The 18,217-nt window shown below is 38.1% G+C and overlaps 1 protein-coding gene across 2 annotated transcripts in view; it reads left to right on the forward strand.

Annotated features, from left to right (window-relative positions):
* Positions 1 to 18,217, forward strand: part of LOC107873330 (vacuolar protein sorting-associated protein 27) — a 34,611-nt gene that overhangs the window by 6,882 nt on the left and 9,512 nt on the right. The window contains exons 2-5 of one of the 2 annotated variants that reach the window (XM_016720139.2): positions 2,458 to 2,514; positions 2,603 to 2,670; positions 5,812 to 6,025; positions 6,102 to 6,202. In XM_016720139.2, the coding sequence (XP_016575625.1) occupies positions 2,458 to 2,514; positions 2,603 to 2,670; positions 5,812 to 6,025; positions 6,102 to 6,202 (440 nt within the window). The remainder of the gene's footprint in view (positions 1 to 2,457; positions 2,515 to 2,602; positions 2,671 to 5,811; positions 6,026 to 6,101; positions 6,203 to 18,217) is intronic. The other variant, XM_016720140.2, reaches the window with a different exon arrangement.

Here is an 18,217-nt window from a genome sequence, read left to right on the forward strand (position 1 = left end):
TTGGTGGAGGACGGCCACATTAAGAATAGATGACAGTCGTACTTTCATAGGCTCTTGAATGACGAAGGGGATAGAGCTATTGTGTTAGGGGAACTGGAGCACTCAGAGGAGTGTCGGGATTTTAGCTATTGTAGATGTTTTAAGGTAGAAGAGGTTAGACAGGCTGTTCGCAAGATGCGAAGGGGTAGGGCGACGGGGCCGGATGAGATACCGGTGGAGTTTTTGAAGTTCGTTGGAGAGGCTGGTGTAACGTGGTTGACTGGATTGTTTAATGAAATCTTCAAGACGGCAAAGATGCCCGAGGCTTGGAGGTGGAGTACCATGATCCCTCTCTATAAGAATAAGGGTGACATCCAGAGTTGCAATAACTATAGGGGGATTAAGTTATTGAGTCACTCTATGAAGATCTGGGAGAGAGTGGTCGAGGTGAGGCTGAGACGGATAGTGTCTATTTCGGAAAACCAGTTTGGATTTATGCCTGGCCGCTCGACGACGGAGGCAATTCACCTGGTACGGAGGTTGGTGGAACAGTATAGGGAAAGGAAGAAGGACCTGCACATGGTGTTTATCGACCTGGAGAAGGCTTACGACAAAGTCCCCAGGGAGGTGCTTTGGAGATGCTTGGAGGTGAGTGGAGTACCGCTGGCATATATCAGAGCAATTAAGGATATGTATGATGGAGCGAAAACTCAGATGAGGACGGCGGGAGGAGACTCAGAGCATTTCACTGTCCTGATAGAATTGCATCAGGGATCTACTCTTAGTCCCTTTTTGTTTGCGTTGGTGATGGATGTGTTGACGCGGCGTATTCAAGGGGAGGTGCTGTAGTGTATGCTTTTTGCAGACGATGTAGTTCTGATAGAGGAGACTCGAGGGGGTGTGAATGACAAATTAGAGGTGTGGAGGCAAACTCTTGAGTCTAAAGGGTTCAGGGTGAGCAGAAGCAAGACAGAGTATGTGGAATGCAAGTTTAATGACGTGAGGCGGGAGAATGAGGTAGTAGTGAAGCTGGAATCACAGGAGGTATGTAAGAGGGATAGTTTCAAGTATCTCGGGTCCATGATCCAGAGTAACGGTGAGATTGACGAGGATGTCTCGCACCGTATTGGGGCGGGATGGATGAAGTGGAAGCTCGCGTCGGGGGTGCTGTGTGATAAGAAGGTGCCACCCAAGTTTAAAGGCAAATTCTACAGGGTGGTAGTCCGTCCGGCCATGTTGTATGGAGCGGAGTGTTGGCCAGTTAAGAACTCCCACATCCAAAAAATGAAGGTGGCAGAAATGCGGATGTTGCGCTGGATGTGTGGGCTGACTAGAGGGGATAGAGTTCGGAATGAGACTATCCGGGAGAAGGTTGGTGTGACTCCAGTGGAGTGCAAGATGCGGGAAGCCCGATTGAGATGGTTCGGACACGTGAAGAGGAGAGGCATGGATGCCCCGGTCCGTAGGTGTGAGAGGCTAGCGTTGGATGGTTTTAGGCGGGGTAGGGGTAGGCCGAAGAAGTACTGGGGTGAGGTGATTAGGCGGGACATGGAGCAGTTACAGCTCATCGAGGACATGACCCTAGATAGGAAGGTCTGGAGGACGCGGATTAGGGCAGAGGACTAGGGCCAGTTTGGGTCGCTAGTGTAGGGAATTACTTGGCAGGGGTTTTATGCCTGTTATGATTCCGTGTTCCATGTTTTATTACGAATCTGTGTGCTTTTCTCTGTTTTATATTACTTATGGGTGCCGTATTTATGATATGTAATCTTGTGCTGTGCTTTACTATGTGTTTGTGTGGTATCTCGTGCCTTGAGCCGGGGGTCTATCGGAAACAGCCTTTCTACTTCTTTAGAGGTAGAGGTATGGACTGCCTACATCTTACCCCCCCAGACCCCACTAGGTGGGAATACACTGGGTTTGTTGTTGTTGTTGTTGTTGATATCAACTATTTTCAGTTCCATGCCTTAGCAGATAAGTAGGCTACAAATGAAGAAGGTAATCTAGTCTACAATCAGAAAAGAGAGAATTGCCATGGATGCTGTGATGTATCTCTGCCTATAGTTTTATTATTACTGTTTTTATCTCCTCCAACATTAGCGACAATCCCCTGATATTTGCATCTTGAGTAAATGCTGTTTCCCTTGTGGTGGTATCATGCATGAACGTAGCTTTGAAATCATAAAATTTAAAATACGTTGTATATCAATTTCTCTGGTTTGTTATTGGAATTGGTATTTTTTTTTCGTTAATACCTGTTTTTCTGTTCCTTTTATGCCTAACAATTTCTTTTTTAACTCATTTCGTCGCAAGTGTTGAGCCTTTTTCTCATCACCTGTTCAATTAACTTGCAGGGACTGAGTAAGGTTTCTGCTATTGTTTTAAATTAGTTTCAGATATTGTGATTACTTTCTAATCCCCAAATAAATAAATAAATAAATAAATAATGTATCTGACTGTCTTCATCCTCTTCTGTAGCACCATTGCAGATGCTGTGGCCGAACATTATGTGCTGAACATTCAACAAATCAGATGGTGAGTTAAGTTTGTTCTATGCACCTTTTGAGCATCTTTTAAGCTTTTTGTTAGCTTACCTTTTTGCTTATACACCAAATCTTTTCAGGCCTTGCCACAGTTTGGGCTTCACTCAAGTGTTAGAGTTTGTGGAGATTGTTTCAATAACTCTTCTCGGTAAATTTCTGCCATTGTGTTTAAGTCTTATACTTCTCAGTATTGATGGCAAAATTGTTTTGTCTTTTGCCCCAAGTTTTGGAGGTCAGCGATGCTGTCGTATAGCTATGAGGAATTTATTCTTGGAATTCCGTCTTCTCTCTCCCAATTCCATCGTATTCTCCAATTTTGTAATGATTAAGAATCTTTAATCTATGAAGCAATACTATACTCACATTAGCTCGTGGGTGATTGCTGACTGGTTCATGAAAGATTAGAAATCTACCATTAAGCAGAAAAAACACTTTAAGAAATAAAACACAACTCTCAACTAAAAGAATAATAAATAGAAACCCTTAAAAATGTTGAAGCCCTTATTGGTGCATCATTTGTGAAAATAGAAGCTAGAGACAGGAGTTGGAAACCATCTGAAGAGTTGCTTGCGATACTCTCTGTGTCAAGCACTTGATTCAGGACTTAACAGAAAGGGGAAAGTTTTCGAAAGTATGCCGTCTTGGCTCTGTCTGGTGTATTCATTCGGCAAAGGATTATCATATTTACTGCCATATGTTGGAAGGGTATAATTTTGTCATCTTTGAGGTGTGAGTCTCTGGAAACGTGCATCTCATATCAATTGTCACAAGGCTCTGTCTTGTCCTCAAGCTCAAATTTCAGGGCAGTCGGGGGGTGGGGGGGAACCGGAGTATGCATCCTATGATGCTATCTGTTTAGCAGCTAGGGCTTCCACATAGGCTTTCCCGAACTGTTACTTTATTCTAATTCAACACATACAAAATAATAGAACTTTACAAAGTCAAATAAGTTGAAAATGTACCTGTGACGTTATAATCTTTTGATAAAGGATCAATTCACAGGGTGATATATAAATTCACCTTGTTAAAGGGAAGCTGAAACCTTTGAGTTCAATGGAAGAGAGAACTCCGATCTATTCAGCTCGTTAAAGGGAGACTGAAACCTTAGAGTTCAATGGAAGAAAGAACTCTAATCTCTTGCTTTTTGCTGTAATACAACTTATTGATTTGTTCTCCAAAAACCCCTTTACATAGGAGTATTACAACGATAGTCTAATCCTTACGAAAGTAGGAAAAATAAAACCGTATTCTAGAAAGCCTAATCCTAATGAAAGTTGGAAACATAAAACCCTATTTTAGAATAATAAATAAAGCTACTTAAAATAATAATTAAATACTTAATTAATTGACTTCCATGCATCCACAACATTACTTCCCCTCACGTTTAAAGAGCTTGTCCTCAAGCTCAAATTTTAGGGCAGTCATCCAGAAAATCTGGAGTAGCAGCAACTTAATTATTCGATTCCAACCCTAGACAACTTTTCTTGAAGTTAACATTGATAAATTTCAACTCTATCAGTTTGCTGAAGTGTGCCTAATTCGTCTGTTGCTACTTTCAGCAGGTCTAACGCGCTGGAAACAACTTTTGCAAAATTCTTCCCAACTCATCGGGCCTTTTGCTTGTTTAAGCTGATAATCCCATAATGATGCTCCTCTGAACATGTGAAACCAAGTCACTCCAACCTTTTCTGCTTTCGTTGTATGTTGATTTTCAAAAAATTGTTCCCAACAGTGTGCCCAAATTAATGGGTCATTGATGTCGTCATAAGATAGCCCAAATTAATGGGTCATTGGTGTTGTCAACCTTTTCCGCCTTCATTGTATGTTGATTTTCAAAAAATTGTTCCCAACAATGTGCCCCAATTAATGGGTCATTGATGTCGTCATAAGTAAGATAACCCAAATTAATGGGTCATTGGTGTCGTCATAAGTAGGATAATCCATCTTTACATACCTTGGTACTGTTGCATTGGAATTACTACTTGTTGGGTCATTCCGATTGTCCAGTTGAATAGGTGGTGTATTGTTTTTAGTAGCAGGAATTGTTGATCCAGTCGTCGGTGTGCTGCTTGACCCTGGTCCGTGGGTTGCTGGTTTTGTGGAGCTAATTCCCAAGTTAGACAATTGTTTTTGGATGAGTTGACCAATTTTTTCGTCGAGGCATTGTTCCATTGCTGCAATTTTAGAGTCCATTAGGGTTTCTTTAATTGCACGTTCTTTTTGGAATTTGGAATTAATCTCATTACCCATTGTGTTAGGCTCTAATACCAAATTGTTATGATATTTTGATGAAGGATCAATTCACTGGGTGATATATAAATTCAGCTCGTTAAAGGGAGAACTCCAATCTCTTGTTTTTTGCTGAAATACAACTTATTGATTTATTCTCGATATCCCCCTTTAAATAGGAGTATTACAGCAATAGTCTAATCCTTACAAAAGTAGGAAAATAAAACCCTATTCTAGAAAGTCTAATCCTAATGAAAGTAGGAAATACTAAATCCTATTCTAGAATAATAAATAAAAGCTACTTAAAATATAAATAAATAATAAATAAAGCTACTTAACATAATAATTAAAAATAATTAATTAATTGACTTCCACGCATCCACGACAAATGTGTTGTAGAGTAGTACATCAAGCAAGAAATCAATGAATTTTTTGACAGAATCAAGAAGCGATATGCACTTTTATAGAGTGCATTGTGAAGTTAAAAACATAAGAAGACAGCAAAATTAATACTACCACTTACTATCGTGAAAGATGAAAGGACTTAAAACTAAAGTTAAAAATTTGAAACAGTTCTAAATATTAGTACTAACTAATAGCCTGAATTAAAACAACTTCTTGTGTGCTATCTATAGTGAAATAAAGAACATAAATATACGTGCAAATATTGTGGAAGATGAAGAAACAAAATTGTACTTAATGGTCAATGGTCTAATAATATTTATTGCAACGTATGTTTGCTTTTTAGTACATAAAATGTCATAGACATAGTTTTAGGTTGAAGGGCAAAATGGTCGTTCAATATTTGATGGGCAAATTGACCTTTCAACTTCTAATTTTGGGGCTTCCCACTTTTAGAAAGTTACTTCCCTAAAGATCTTTGATGAGACTGAAAGGCTATTCTGTTACATCTGTTGTTGATAGTCTGACACAAAAATTATCTGCCTATACAGCATGCTTTTTTTTTTTTTTGTCATTTAATAGAATTGGTAATTACTTTCTTAAATTCTTTTTGAGGACATTTAAAAGCTTTACATCTTATTACTAATCTGATTCGTAGTAGACCCGTTGGAGATGGCGTGATAGCTTCTGCAAATGAAGTCAATGTGCTGAAAGATTCATTTTCAACTTTAGATGTCGGTGCCGTTGCAGATATCAGAACTGAAGACACTGTCAAGCAAACTCCTGCTGTAGGCATTACAGAATGCAAATGTGGGATGCCTTTGTGTATATGTCAAGTGACGAATGCACCAACAACATCCATTGCCCCACAGGAAAGGACATATTTACTGCCCTTCAAATGTTTTTTGAGCAAATGACATTCCCTTATATTTCTTTTGATTCCAGCAGGGAAATATTATGCCAAATCCAGTGATAAATATAAATCCAAAACCAAAGAAGGAAAATAGAATTCCTACAAGTAGAGCTTCAACATCAGACAACAAGCAAGGGTATGTAAATGATGTATCTAGTTGTCCTTTTGGAGAAATAGGTCCAATCTATTTTCTTTGAAACAGATTTTTTTCTTTATAGCTGTTGTAACTTTTGCGGGGTTGAGTCAAGGTTGTGTTATGCGTCTTGGAAGCATTTTCATTAACTGTCATTGAAACCACACTCACCAGGAATGGTTGTATCAACAAAGATGTATGTGTGAAAGGAAGACAATGTCTAATAAGAAGGTATATTAGACATATTTATGAATGAAAATACTTTTACTTGATTAAAAAAAAAGGTATATTACTACCCTTCCTTTTAAGTATCTCGAGTCTAATAAGAAGGTTGGATTTCCAGGATGTTTGTAAGAGGGATAGTTTTAAGTATCTCGGGTTTTTGATTCAGGGGAATGGCGAGATTGATGAGGATGTCTCTAAACGTATTGGAGCCGGTTGGATGAAGTGGAGGCTAGCCTCAGGAGTGTTGTGCGATAAGAAGGTGCCCTTAAAGCTTAAAGGTAAGTTCTACAAAGTAGCAGTCCGCCCAGCCATGCTGTATGGTGCGGAGTGTTGGCCAGTCAAGAACTCTCATATTCAGAAATTGAAGGTAGCGGAAATGAGAATGTTGCGTTGGATGTGTGGGCTTACTAGAGGGGATAGAGTTAGGAATGAGACTATCCGGGAGAAGGTTGGAGTGGCGTCGGTGGAAGACAAGATGTGGGAATGAGACTATCCTCAGATCTTTTCAGTAGGGTCGTGCCATTATAACGACCCTGCCCATATAATTTCTCTTTTCCAGTAGGATCGTGCCGTCATTCCGACCCTACTCATATAATTTCTATTTCTCAATAAGGTCGTTCCATCATTCCGACCCTACACATATTTCTCTTTTTCAGTAGGGTCGTGTCATCATTCCGACCCTACCCATATACTTTTTTTTTCCTCAGATTGTAGTCACTTTTTAGCCATCAAATCTAATAATCCGGCGTGTGAGCGTGTTTTGGCTAAGTTTCCGGTGACTTTCATGTTCAAGATCTACTCGTCTCTTGATTTCGAGATGACCCGTATATTTTATACCAGTGTTGGGCAATTTTCCAACGACACATTGACTTTACGGCAATATTTACTACTTTTCGGATCATTTTTTCAGTTTGTTCCATTTCAATTGAGGTTTCCCAGACGTCCAAAGCAGTCCTTATCAGTTTTCTTGCAGATATCTTCACCAAGTCCCTCATCGATTCTCATATTAGTTACATCCATAACAAGCACGGTACATATGTTTTCTATGCACCAGCTTGAGGGGGAGTGTTAGAATATGAGTAGGAATGGGAATAGCATATAAAATCCTACTTGGAAAAGGATTGTAATGTAGTGTCCTTTTAGGAAAAGGATTGGAATGTATTGTCTATAAATAGGGCCTCAATATAATAATGTAGTTACAACAATTCAATGATATTTTTCTCTTATATTTCTCACAATTACTATAACCTTGTTAATTATTCTGTATCTTGAGCCAGGGGTCTATCGGAAACAACCTCTCTACTTCTTCGGAGGTAGCGGTATGGACTGCGTACATTCTACCCCCAGATCCTACTTGGTGGGAGTACACTGGGTTTGTTGTTGTTGTTGTTGTTTGTATATTACTACCCTCCATAAAGAAAACTTTACCCATGTATCAGACACTAGAAAAACATAAATAGACCCGAGTTTTGACCTTCTCAATGTACTTAATTCTCCTATTCTAATCCTTAAAAGGCAAGAAACTATGGCCTTCTGATATTTCCATACCTACTAATTGCATAACCTACAGGTTTAACATTCACCTTAATATCTAGCAGGACACTCATGGACAAAGGGGTAATATGTTTCATTTAAAATACTATCCACGAGAAAACATTAGTATCATTTTTATTTAGAGTTACTTTTTATGGACTTCCTATTGCTGGTTTTGAGGTTAATTTTTTTAATTAGGTAAATATATTTTCATTCATAAACATGGCCAAAAAGCTAGCCATATACAAGGGGTATACCAGAAGGTCAAGAATCTACAATAGTAAATGATTCTCTACAGCTTCACTAGTGTTCAGGAATGCGCTTGCATTTTCGCATAATGCGATGATGTGAAGCAATGCCAGCCCCTCTTGCTTCATGTAGCTAATGCGAGCTGATGCGAGAAGTGAGCTAATGCTAGCGTATCATGTTGATTTTATTTTTAGGGTTAAATTAAAACAAAGTCACTTCATGTTGATTTTATATTTAGGTTTAATTTTAAATTTAAAAAAATGGAGTCTACTGCTGCGACTACCATTGTTGTGATTTTCTAGTGTCAACTTTGGAGTCCACTTTTGCAACTTTTTCTTCTTCACTTCTGCAACTACCACTGTTTTTCTTCCTTTTTCTAGTTTGTTTTGCTATTTTGTTATTGTTTTGCTATTGTGGTTTGTGTTGTTTCCCTGATTCGCAATAGATGTTTTAGTGGTCAAACTTGTGATTTTTGGTGTTTAATTTGAACTTCTGCTTATATATATTGTCTTTATTGTTGAGTTTTTGTGGTCTTATCAGTTCCATCTTACTATGTGGATGCTCTATTTAGTCGTTTTTCTTTTAAATTGAGCTTCACTTCAATGATACGCTCGCATCGCTTCACCCTTTTCATAATGCGTGATGTGTAGCCTTGTCGCTTTTTTTCCGCATTATGCTTCGCTAAACACTGAACTCCACCCAATTGCCTATACAACTTGGAATTCTATGGGTGCAACAAAAGAAAAAAAGGGACCGGAGGCTACTCCTCAAAAAAGAAAAGCTCGATTTAAACCCCTCAAAAGCTCTCCTGTTCTCTCTATACCACCCACAGCGCGAGTGGAACCATATTCTATGTTTTCTCCTTCTCACGCTCTTCCAACTAAACATCAATTCTTTGGCAGTTTTTGGCATTGCTCATGAAGTACCAAACCACCCAAACATACCCCACCATAATCTCATGGTAAAATCACAATGAAGAAGAAGATGATTCATGTCCTCGCCCACTTCCTTGCATGTATAACACCAGTTGTTGAAGACACCCTTTCGATTTCAAAGATTTTTCATTGTCAAGATCACCCCTCTAATAGCTAGCCAAGTGAAAAACACACCTTCCTTGGTACCTTGGTATCCAAACAATGTTACAAGAAAAACATCCACCTCTCTAACCAGAAGTTTCTCACAATAATACTTGACCGAGCACACATTATTCCCCATATCTCACCACAAAGCATCGGGATTATCTACTGTTGTGACTTGTTTGTGGAGCAAATCCAACAATCTTTGAAACTCAGTCACCTCCCAGTCGTGGAAGTCCCTCCTAAATCGCAAGTCCCAAAAAGTCTCTCCACCCTGGGCCCCCTAATTTGTTGTATTGTTAAGTCTCTTTGGAAAGAAATTCTGTGTAGGCTCGGAAAGTCATCTTTCAATAAATTTCTCCACACCACTATGTACCTAAAATTTTACTCTTTTCCTATTTCCCACCTTGAATGAGTTGTTTACTTTGATATTTTCCCATCCCTTAAAGATATCTCCGTTAACCACACCCAAAAGGCATTGTCACATCTCTAGTTCTCCATTCCCGTTCCATAGACCCGTATTTGTCAATTTTCACCTCTCAGAAAGCATTAACCTCCACCCAAACCTCCAAAGCCATATACCCAACAAAACTTTGTTAAACACCTGTAAGTATTTAATGTCAAGGCCTTCCCATATTTTAGGAGAAGTGAGTCTCTCATCTCACCAAGTGAAACTTCCTTGCCTTATCTGCTGTGTCCCAAAGAAAATTTCATTGGATCTTTTCCAACTTCCCTGAGACCATTTAGTTGATGTTATTATCTTTAATAAGTGAGGTCTTGATTGACTAATATTAAGTGAGGTCTTGATTGACTAATATTAGAATCCTTTTTTTGTCGGAATTCGAATATTTGAGCTGTTACTTGTGGAAACCTGTATGTGCTTGGGATGTCATTTTGGATAACTACTGGTGATCTAGCATGTATTTTTAACCTCTTACTATGTGATATATATCTCTTTTGACCCTTAAATTCTTCTCAATAACTCAGAGTTGTTGTTTGGTTTAGGGGTCAAAGGAATTGTCCTTGAACTTTGTGCTTTATTAATGCAAGATAATGCTTCAAATACATAAATATTATAGTACTGTTAATAATCCCTTTTTTTTGCTTGTTTTTGTTGGATAAAGGCTCAAGTAAAACTATAATTCATCAACATATTCCTAAATTTAATAAACAAACAATTACATCTCAACCCCCAACTAGTTGGTGTATATTTTTTGTTAATGTCCTCAATAGTCCTGTGTAATGTTAAATCTAATATAGTTGTTTATTTGGTTTGAATTATTTTGAACTCTATATGAATTAATTGAAATTGACTCGTTACTATTAAAGACTACTCGCTCCAATTCAATTTAAGTGGTTCATTTGTTGAGGACACAAATATTAGAGCAAGATTTGAAGTTGTAGTATATTTAAACTGAAGGGCTCACATAGTGAGTTAAATGCTTTGCGACTAATACATTGGTAGGGAAGAGAGTGGGCATATACTGTGAAAGCTTCGCCTTGCATTTTGCGAAGTATGTTTCCTTGTATTGAACCCACAACTAATAGGTCAGATTGGAACTACTCGGCCGTTGTGCCAAAACTTGGCCAGTTTCACCACTACTACATGTAAACAAAAGTGGGTCCATATTTAGAGTAAACAAAACTTTAAATGTTTATTTTTGATGAAGTAAGGTATTTCATTAAAAAGCATAAAGTAGATGCAGAATTGCAAAAGAAACAATAGGGCTCACAGAGAGCTTAAGCAGAAGTTGATCATCCTTTACGATATATCAAACTCGCACTAGGAAGCTAACAAAGTCAAAAATAATTTTGGTGCTAAATACAAGGGTTAAATTAAACTAACTGAATAGAAATAGACAACTAGCTTTAAGAGAGTGGTTTGGAGTTGAAATCCCATCAAAACATCTATGGTTTTTTCAGTCTATAAACACAAAAAATTAACTCCAGGGATCATCACCCAGACTTTCTTGATGGACTTACCAACTCTCCATGTATTCCAGCTTGCATAGGCTTCTTTATCATTCTGTGGCCATGACCCTTTGTAAGCCCAAAATGCAGCCGAACTTGTTCCATCAGTCCGTGGCCATTGTACCGTGAAGGAGCACGTGATTGACTGTGCCTGTGCTACTTTGAAACATGTAGCATCTATTAACCAGTTGGATGCTTCTTTTGTTAAGATTATCCTGTGTTACACATGCTTCCTGGAGAGCAGTCCAACAAAAACAGATGATCTTGATAGCCATTTTGGTCTTCTAAAGAAGTTTCCTGGGCCAAAGCTCAGTAATCTGGTTCTGGCAGCATATCTGATGATATCATTCTTTCAATTGGAAGTGTTATTTATTCCCCATATTAATCTGCCAGCACATGTGTGATTCGTGCTATATTTTTCCACATCTATTCTGTGCAATTGTGGAGATTCTGTCTTGAGCAATCCGGAACAGGCTTGGGGTAAACTTCCATGAGTGGAATGTTACTTAGCCATCTGTCCCTCCGTAATTTAATATGTGAACCATTCCCTGCTTTGAACCAGACCTTCAGAAAAAAATTCACTCGACAGTTTGCTAATGTATTTCCAGGAGCCAATCCCATAGGGTAACTTGGAAGTTTTAGTGCTTCATTTTCCCCTTCTTCCATGCTTAGCAGCAACTTCTTTCTATAGAGGCTAGAGTAATTTGTACTAAACCTCCATAGCCATTCCATGAGCATGCTTTTGTTGTGAGGGGCTAATTTCTTTAATGCCCAATCCTCCCTTGTTCTTGGTTGTATGACATTGGCCCATTTGATGAGATGAAATCGGTGAGAGTTTCTATTTCCTTCTCGTAAAAAAATTCCTCTATCCAGTTGATTAAGGATCTTTCGATGAATTGGACAAGTGACAAATATGTGGTGCTATCAAGGACACTGCTGATAAAGACTAGTCTTCCACCCATTAATAGATATTATATCTACCATGAGGCAAGTCTTTTTTCAAATTTCTCTATGATGCCATTCCAGATTTCAACATTCTTAAATTTGCTACCCAAGGGTAGGCCTGTATGTGGTTAGAAGCTTCTCAATAGTACACCTCATGATACGTACTAGCTCTTCAATATTAGGGACATTGTTGACCGGATACATTATGCTTTTCAGCATATTGACATGCAAGCCTTATTAAAAGTCCCACATTGGTCCTTAAAGGGATGGATGATCTCTTTAATATGGCTTGGGAAATTCCTATGTTGCATGGACTCTTCAAAAATGTCAATGGGTGCGTGTCAAATCCTCCAAAAATAGTATGTTTTTGAAGGATCTAACACAGGTGCGGCAGTATTTTTGGAGAGTCCGAGCAACTTCGGGAAATTCTCATCTCTTGAGCTAGCTTTTGGGGTTGAGTTAGGTTTAAGGTTCATTTTTTTTAACATTGTATTAGAGTCAAGCCCTTCCCAATTCATTGTTTTTGATGTTAGCTCCATGACAACCCCCCACCCCAGCCCTGGGCGTGATAGAGAGTGTGTGTATGATCCTACCCCTTAAAGAGATGAGTACAACAACAACATACCCAGTGTATTCCCACATAGTGGGGTGTGGGGAGGGTTGAGTATACGTAGACCATACCACTGCCTCAGGTGAAGTAGAGAGGCTGTTTCCGATAGACCCCCGGCTCAGGACTTAAAGAGATGAGTGATCTCTTTAATATGGATTGGACAATTCTTATCTTTTGAGCTAGCTTTTGGGGTTGAGTTAATCCCATGGCCCATTTCTTTAACAAGCCTGATAGAGCTTCAGAGAGTAAGGTTCAGCTATAGCATTTGTGTTGAGTGGTAGCATTTGTGTCGATCAACATATAGTAGGTGTGATGTTGTGATTGAAGCCAGGACTCGGACCCATACCAAAATCGTGAATCCACTACTTTTGTCTAGCCTTCCAACATTTTGCTCAAACTCTCCTTTGCTATAATGATAAAAAAAAGGGAGATAGAGGTTTCCTTGCCTTTTTCCTTTTTGAAGAGAGAAAAAGCCACTGGTCCTCTTTTTTACAATGACACGGTTGAAATATTAAATCTTATCCATCTGTCTCCAAATTCCATCTTCCTTAGAATAGGAATAAGGTAAGACCAGTTGTGCTTCAAAAGCCTTATCAATGTCAACTTTGCATCACACCAGATTCATCACTTTTAACCCTCTAATCTTGCACTTCATTTGCAATCAATTCTGCATCTGCAATTTGCGTGTGCTTTATGAAAGCATTCTGATGAGTTGAAGCTTTGCCAATAATCCTCTTAAGCCTTTCTGCCACAAGCTTTTATACACAATCTTGTTTATTCTATTAATGAGGCTAATTGGCCTGCAGTCTTTTAATTCCACTCCACTGCTCCTATCTTTTAGGTTCTTAGTGCAATAAAAGAAGCATTACATGATTTGACTATATGGCAATTTTGATGGAAATGGTTGTAAGGTCCCAATTCCCGTCACTTCTAGCTTGATAAAATCTCTCGTCTTTCAAAGAAAGCCATGGTGAAACCATCAGGCCGTGATGCTTTGTTAGGAGCACATGACTAAATGATAGAGTGAACTTCCTCAACAACACTTTTGCCAGGCCTTATAACATGATTCGAACTAGGGCCTAGTCGTGTCGGGTATCTCAAGTCCAACCAGGACCGGAGACCACCCCTAATACTCAAACCATTAATCGCCCTACACCCCATGTCAGATGAATTCCGAACACATAACAAGATAAGATATATTAAATTAAAGACATGGCAATAAGTCTAAAACCAAAATTGAAAGCCACAACCAATTAACCATCGATTACCTGTCCCAATGCTAACACTAATACCAACACTGCCCAAACAGAGCCTCTAATCAGAATCAGAGGATATCCAGTCGGGACATACCCCCGACCATAGCCAAAACCAAAGAAATAAAATTAATATAAAGAAGTCCATAGCATGAAATGGGGTCTTCCGGAGTATGGAAACTCACCACTTCAGTCTGACTGAAAAGCTGTCCCCGAATCACCAAGTCACTGTGCAGGAGGAGTGAAAGTATGATCGTTTCTTACATCGCTTGGGGATACAATGCTTGAAGACGGTTAGCGGGGTGAACGCTAACATGTAATTCAGGGATAAAGATAAAGTAATGCCATCAATTCAAATAACCATATGTGTTAAAGTTGCTTTAACGCTAACATATAATTCAGGGATAAAGATAAAGTAATGCCATCAATTCAAATAATCCCACAATAGCCCAAATCAAGAGTCACAAGGAAAAGAAAAACCACGGAGTCCAAGGCGAAGGCAACTCTATTTGCTACTGTTACAACAACTATTTTTACAAGAATCATGTCTCTCAAATCACCAAAAGAAATTTGGGATTATCTGAAGAAAGAATATGGTGGAGATGAAGGAATTCGAGGAATGTAAGTATTGAATTTAATAAGAGATTTCGAGTTGCAGAGAATGAAAGACTTCGAGACAGTCAAAGAATACTCGGACAAATTACTTGGCATTGTTAACAAGGTTAGATTACTAGGCACTGACTTTAAAGATTCAGGAGTTGTTGAAAAAATTCTTATTACAGTGCCCGAAAGATATGAAACATGTATAACTTACCTTGGAAAATACGCAAGATCTGTCCAAGATTACCTTGACAGAGTTGTTAAATTCTTTTCAAGCACTGGAACAAAGAACACTTATGTGGCAGGATGGTATGGTTGAAGGAGCCTTAATAGCCAACCACAAAACTCAAAAAAGGGGTAAAAATATAAAAAAAATTACCCACATTGTGAGTATTGTGGAAAAATGGATCATCTATCATACAAATGTTGGAAAAGGCCAGACGCAAAGTGCAGCAAATGCAATCAACTTAGCCATGATGCAATTATTTGTAAAAGCAAATTTGAGAACCATGAAGCAGATGCACGTGTGGTCAATGAAGAAGAAGACCATCTTTTTGTTGCAACATGTATCTTAAGTAAGGTTTCAACAAATTTTTGGTTGATTGATAGCGGTTGCACCAACTACATGACTTATAACAAGAGTTTGTTTAAAGAATTAAAGCCTACCGAAATATCCAAAGTTAGGATCGGAAATGGTGACCAGATTCTTGTTGAAGGAAAAGAAACTATTGTCATCAAAACAAGTTCAGGTAATAAAGTAATTTCAGATGTCTTTATGTACCTGATATTGATCAAAACTTGTTGAGTATTTGTCCGTTGGTAGAAAAAGGATACAAAGTATCCTTTGAGGATAAACATTGCTTCATCAATGATGGTGCTGGGAAAGAAATTTTAAACATTAAGATAAAAGGTAAACATTTCTCATTTGATCCAATGGAAGATGTTTCTGTAGAACATGAAAAGAGCATAGACAGAAAAAATTAGAAGATGATCCTCTAATTGAAAAAGCACAAGCAATATGTGAACCTCTTTAGGTTTAAAGGAGATTTCAATTTTCCTAAAGGAATTGAAGTAATGGAGTTGTCTATGATTCAGAAAAATAAAAGGGGCAAGTTTAAATTCAAGATGCAAAACAAAGGAGGAAGACATGCCAAAAGGATTTAATAGTCAAGGGTTGCATTCAAGACGAGAAGTGAATTTAGTTCGCTACAAGCCAAAAGATGAATCTGTAGATTTATTCACAAGGGCGCTTTCGGTTATCAAGTATGGAGATCCCAAGACAGAAGATCAAAATTTTGCAGTTCCTAAAGAAAGGAGGATTGTTAAAAGTTGCTTTAAGGAATAATGCACGCAATTTATTTTTTGATTTTCTCCTTTTTTTTTTTTTTTACATACAACCCCTAGTCAAATTGGGATTCCTATTTGTTCTAGGAGATTGACTAGTTATTATTTTTTGTAGCAAATAGGTTTTCTTTTATGGTAAGTTTAATTTGTTTTTAGTTGTAATAGCACTATTCAAGGAAGAGTTGATGATCAATAAAATATATAGCTTTAAAAAAAAAACTCTGCGTTCTTCTCTAACTCATCTCTATTAAAACCAGCAATATGCAATGACATACATACATATATATTGTGCCGTGATAGGGAACAAGGTTTAACATGCATTTAAAACCTTAACCTGGATTGTGTAACTTTGTCGTCATAAATCCACCCACGGGCTATATGGGTCCAGTGTTACTCCCTGAAGGGACCCCATTGCATGTAGCCGCACGAATCGGAGATATCATAGATGGTTGGGGATGCTCGTGTACCTTTTGCCCTCCATGATACACATATACAAGTATAGACTTGGGGGATTCCCATGTATCCCATAAGCATATGGTCACCAAGACCAACCCTCATGTCGGCAAACATGAGTTTCCAGTGTCCTTCCTTCGGACTCACACCTTCACGGCTAGTTATCACAACCCTTATTATTGTCCAACTAAAACATTTAGCACACAACCAAACCACCAATTCCAGGAGTCAATTATTAACGCATTATAAATGGTATTGTCATATCGATTATAGCTTGCAAGCAATGCCACTTGCCAACAATTACGGGATTCCCATGTATCCCGCAGATTCCATTATTAAAATCACTTGGGGGATTTCCATGTACCCGCAAGTCTTTCATTATATAATTCACTTGGGGGATTTCAGTGTACCCCACAAGATTTTCAAAACCATCCTTAACCATTTAACCATTATTCCATACATTAGTTTCAAGAAATAAGTCAAACCAAACACTTTCGGGATTCCATTGTGCCTCTAATTCAAATTTCCACTTTTCTCATAACTACTAACCAACTTTACAATACGGGGTTGGGGTTCATAACCACTTCAAAAGTCACAAGTTTAGAGGAAGTTACCGTTATCAAATTCCACCACCATACCTATGCATCCACATGTTCAAAATCATATCTAAACATAGAAAACTATAATTAAACCATGGAAAAACATTATTCAACCCTAAGCATTCAAAACCCCCCAATCTTTATTTCAAAATCATAACAATACCATGAAAGCCATACATTAAAACAATGCTTTAGGTAAAATAACAATAAGGGAGGAGTAACATGCCTGAAATACCAAGGAATTTGGAAGAAATTGCACCCTTAGAACTAGGGGTGTCAAAATGAACCCAATTTGAGTTGACCCGCCCAACCTGCCCAAAACTTAATGGGTTGAGTTCAAGATAATTTGTTATTGGGTAAATCTCAACCCATTAAGCCCCAACCCATTTTGAAATTGGGTTCAAATGAGCCCAATCAATTTCTACTTCAACCCGTTTAATAGAAAAATTTTCTAAATGAAAGTAGGGAAAAAAGTGAAAATGTGTCCTCCCACTTTCAAAATCACCCACCTCACCTCACCCCAACCCCACCACAAGCCAACTTACCCCACCCCACTCTGCCTTCTTTAAATAAATTATTTTTATTTCTTAAAAATCTCTATAAACTTTCTTTTTATCCCCATTCTCCCTTCCTATCCCGAACCTCACCCTAAAAAATTAAAATAAATTTAATTTTTAAAAGTAAATAAATGAACAAAAAAATTAATCTTACCCCAACCCCCATCTCTCCCTACTCTCTACACCCCCACATCTTCCTCCTCTATACGACATATCCCCCTTTCCCCCAAACCTCCAAAACGTATATTTTAAAAAAAATTTAATTTTTTTGTTTAAAAAACTCTTACCTCAATCCCCATCCTTTCTCTCTAACCCCTACCCTTCACACCCACATCCCTATACCCCGCCCGCTCCCAAATTTTTTTTTAAGAAAAAAATATTTATTTTCTTAAAAAAATTAAATTTCTTTTAAAAAATTCTTGTTTACCTCAACACCCATCCTAAAACCCACCCCTCCTCCACCCAACCCCTCCTTAAAAAATAAATTTTTATTTTAAAAAATTTAACTTTAAAGAAATATTCTTACCCCACCCTCACTCCGTACCCACCCACCCAACTTTTCAAATCCATTCAAATTTATTTTCTTTACAAGAGGTAAATATT

Source organism: Capsicum annuum, chromosome 6 (genome assembly GCF_002878395.1).
Source record: "Capsicum annuum cultivar UCD-10X-F1 chromosome 6, UCD10Xv1.1, whole genome shotgun sequence".
NCBI lineage: Eukaryota > Viridiplantae > Streptophyta > Magnoliopsida > Solanales > Solanaceae > Capsicum > Capsicum annuum.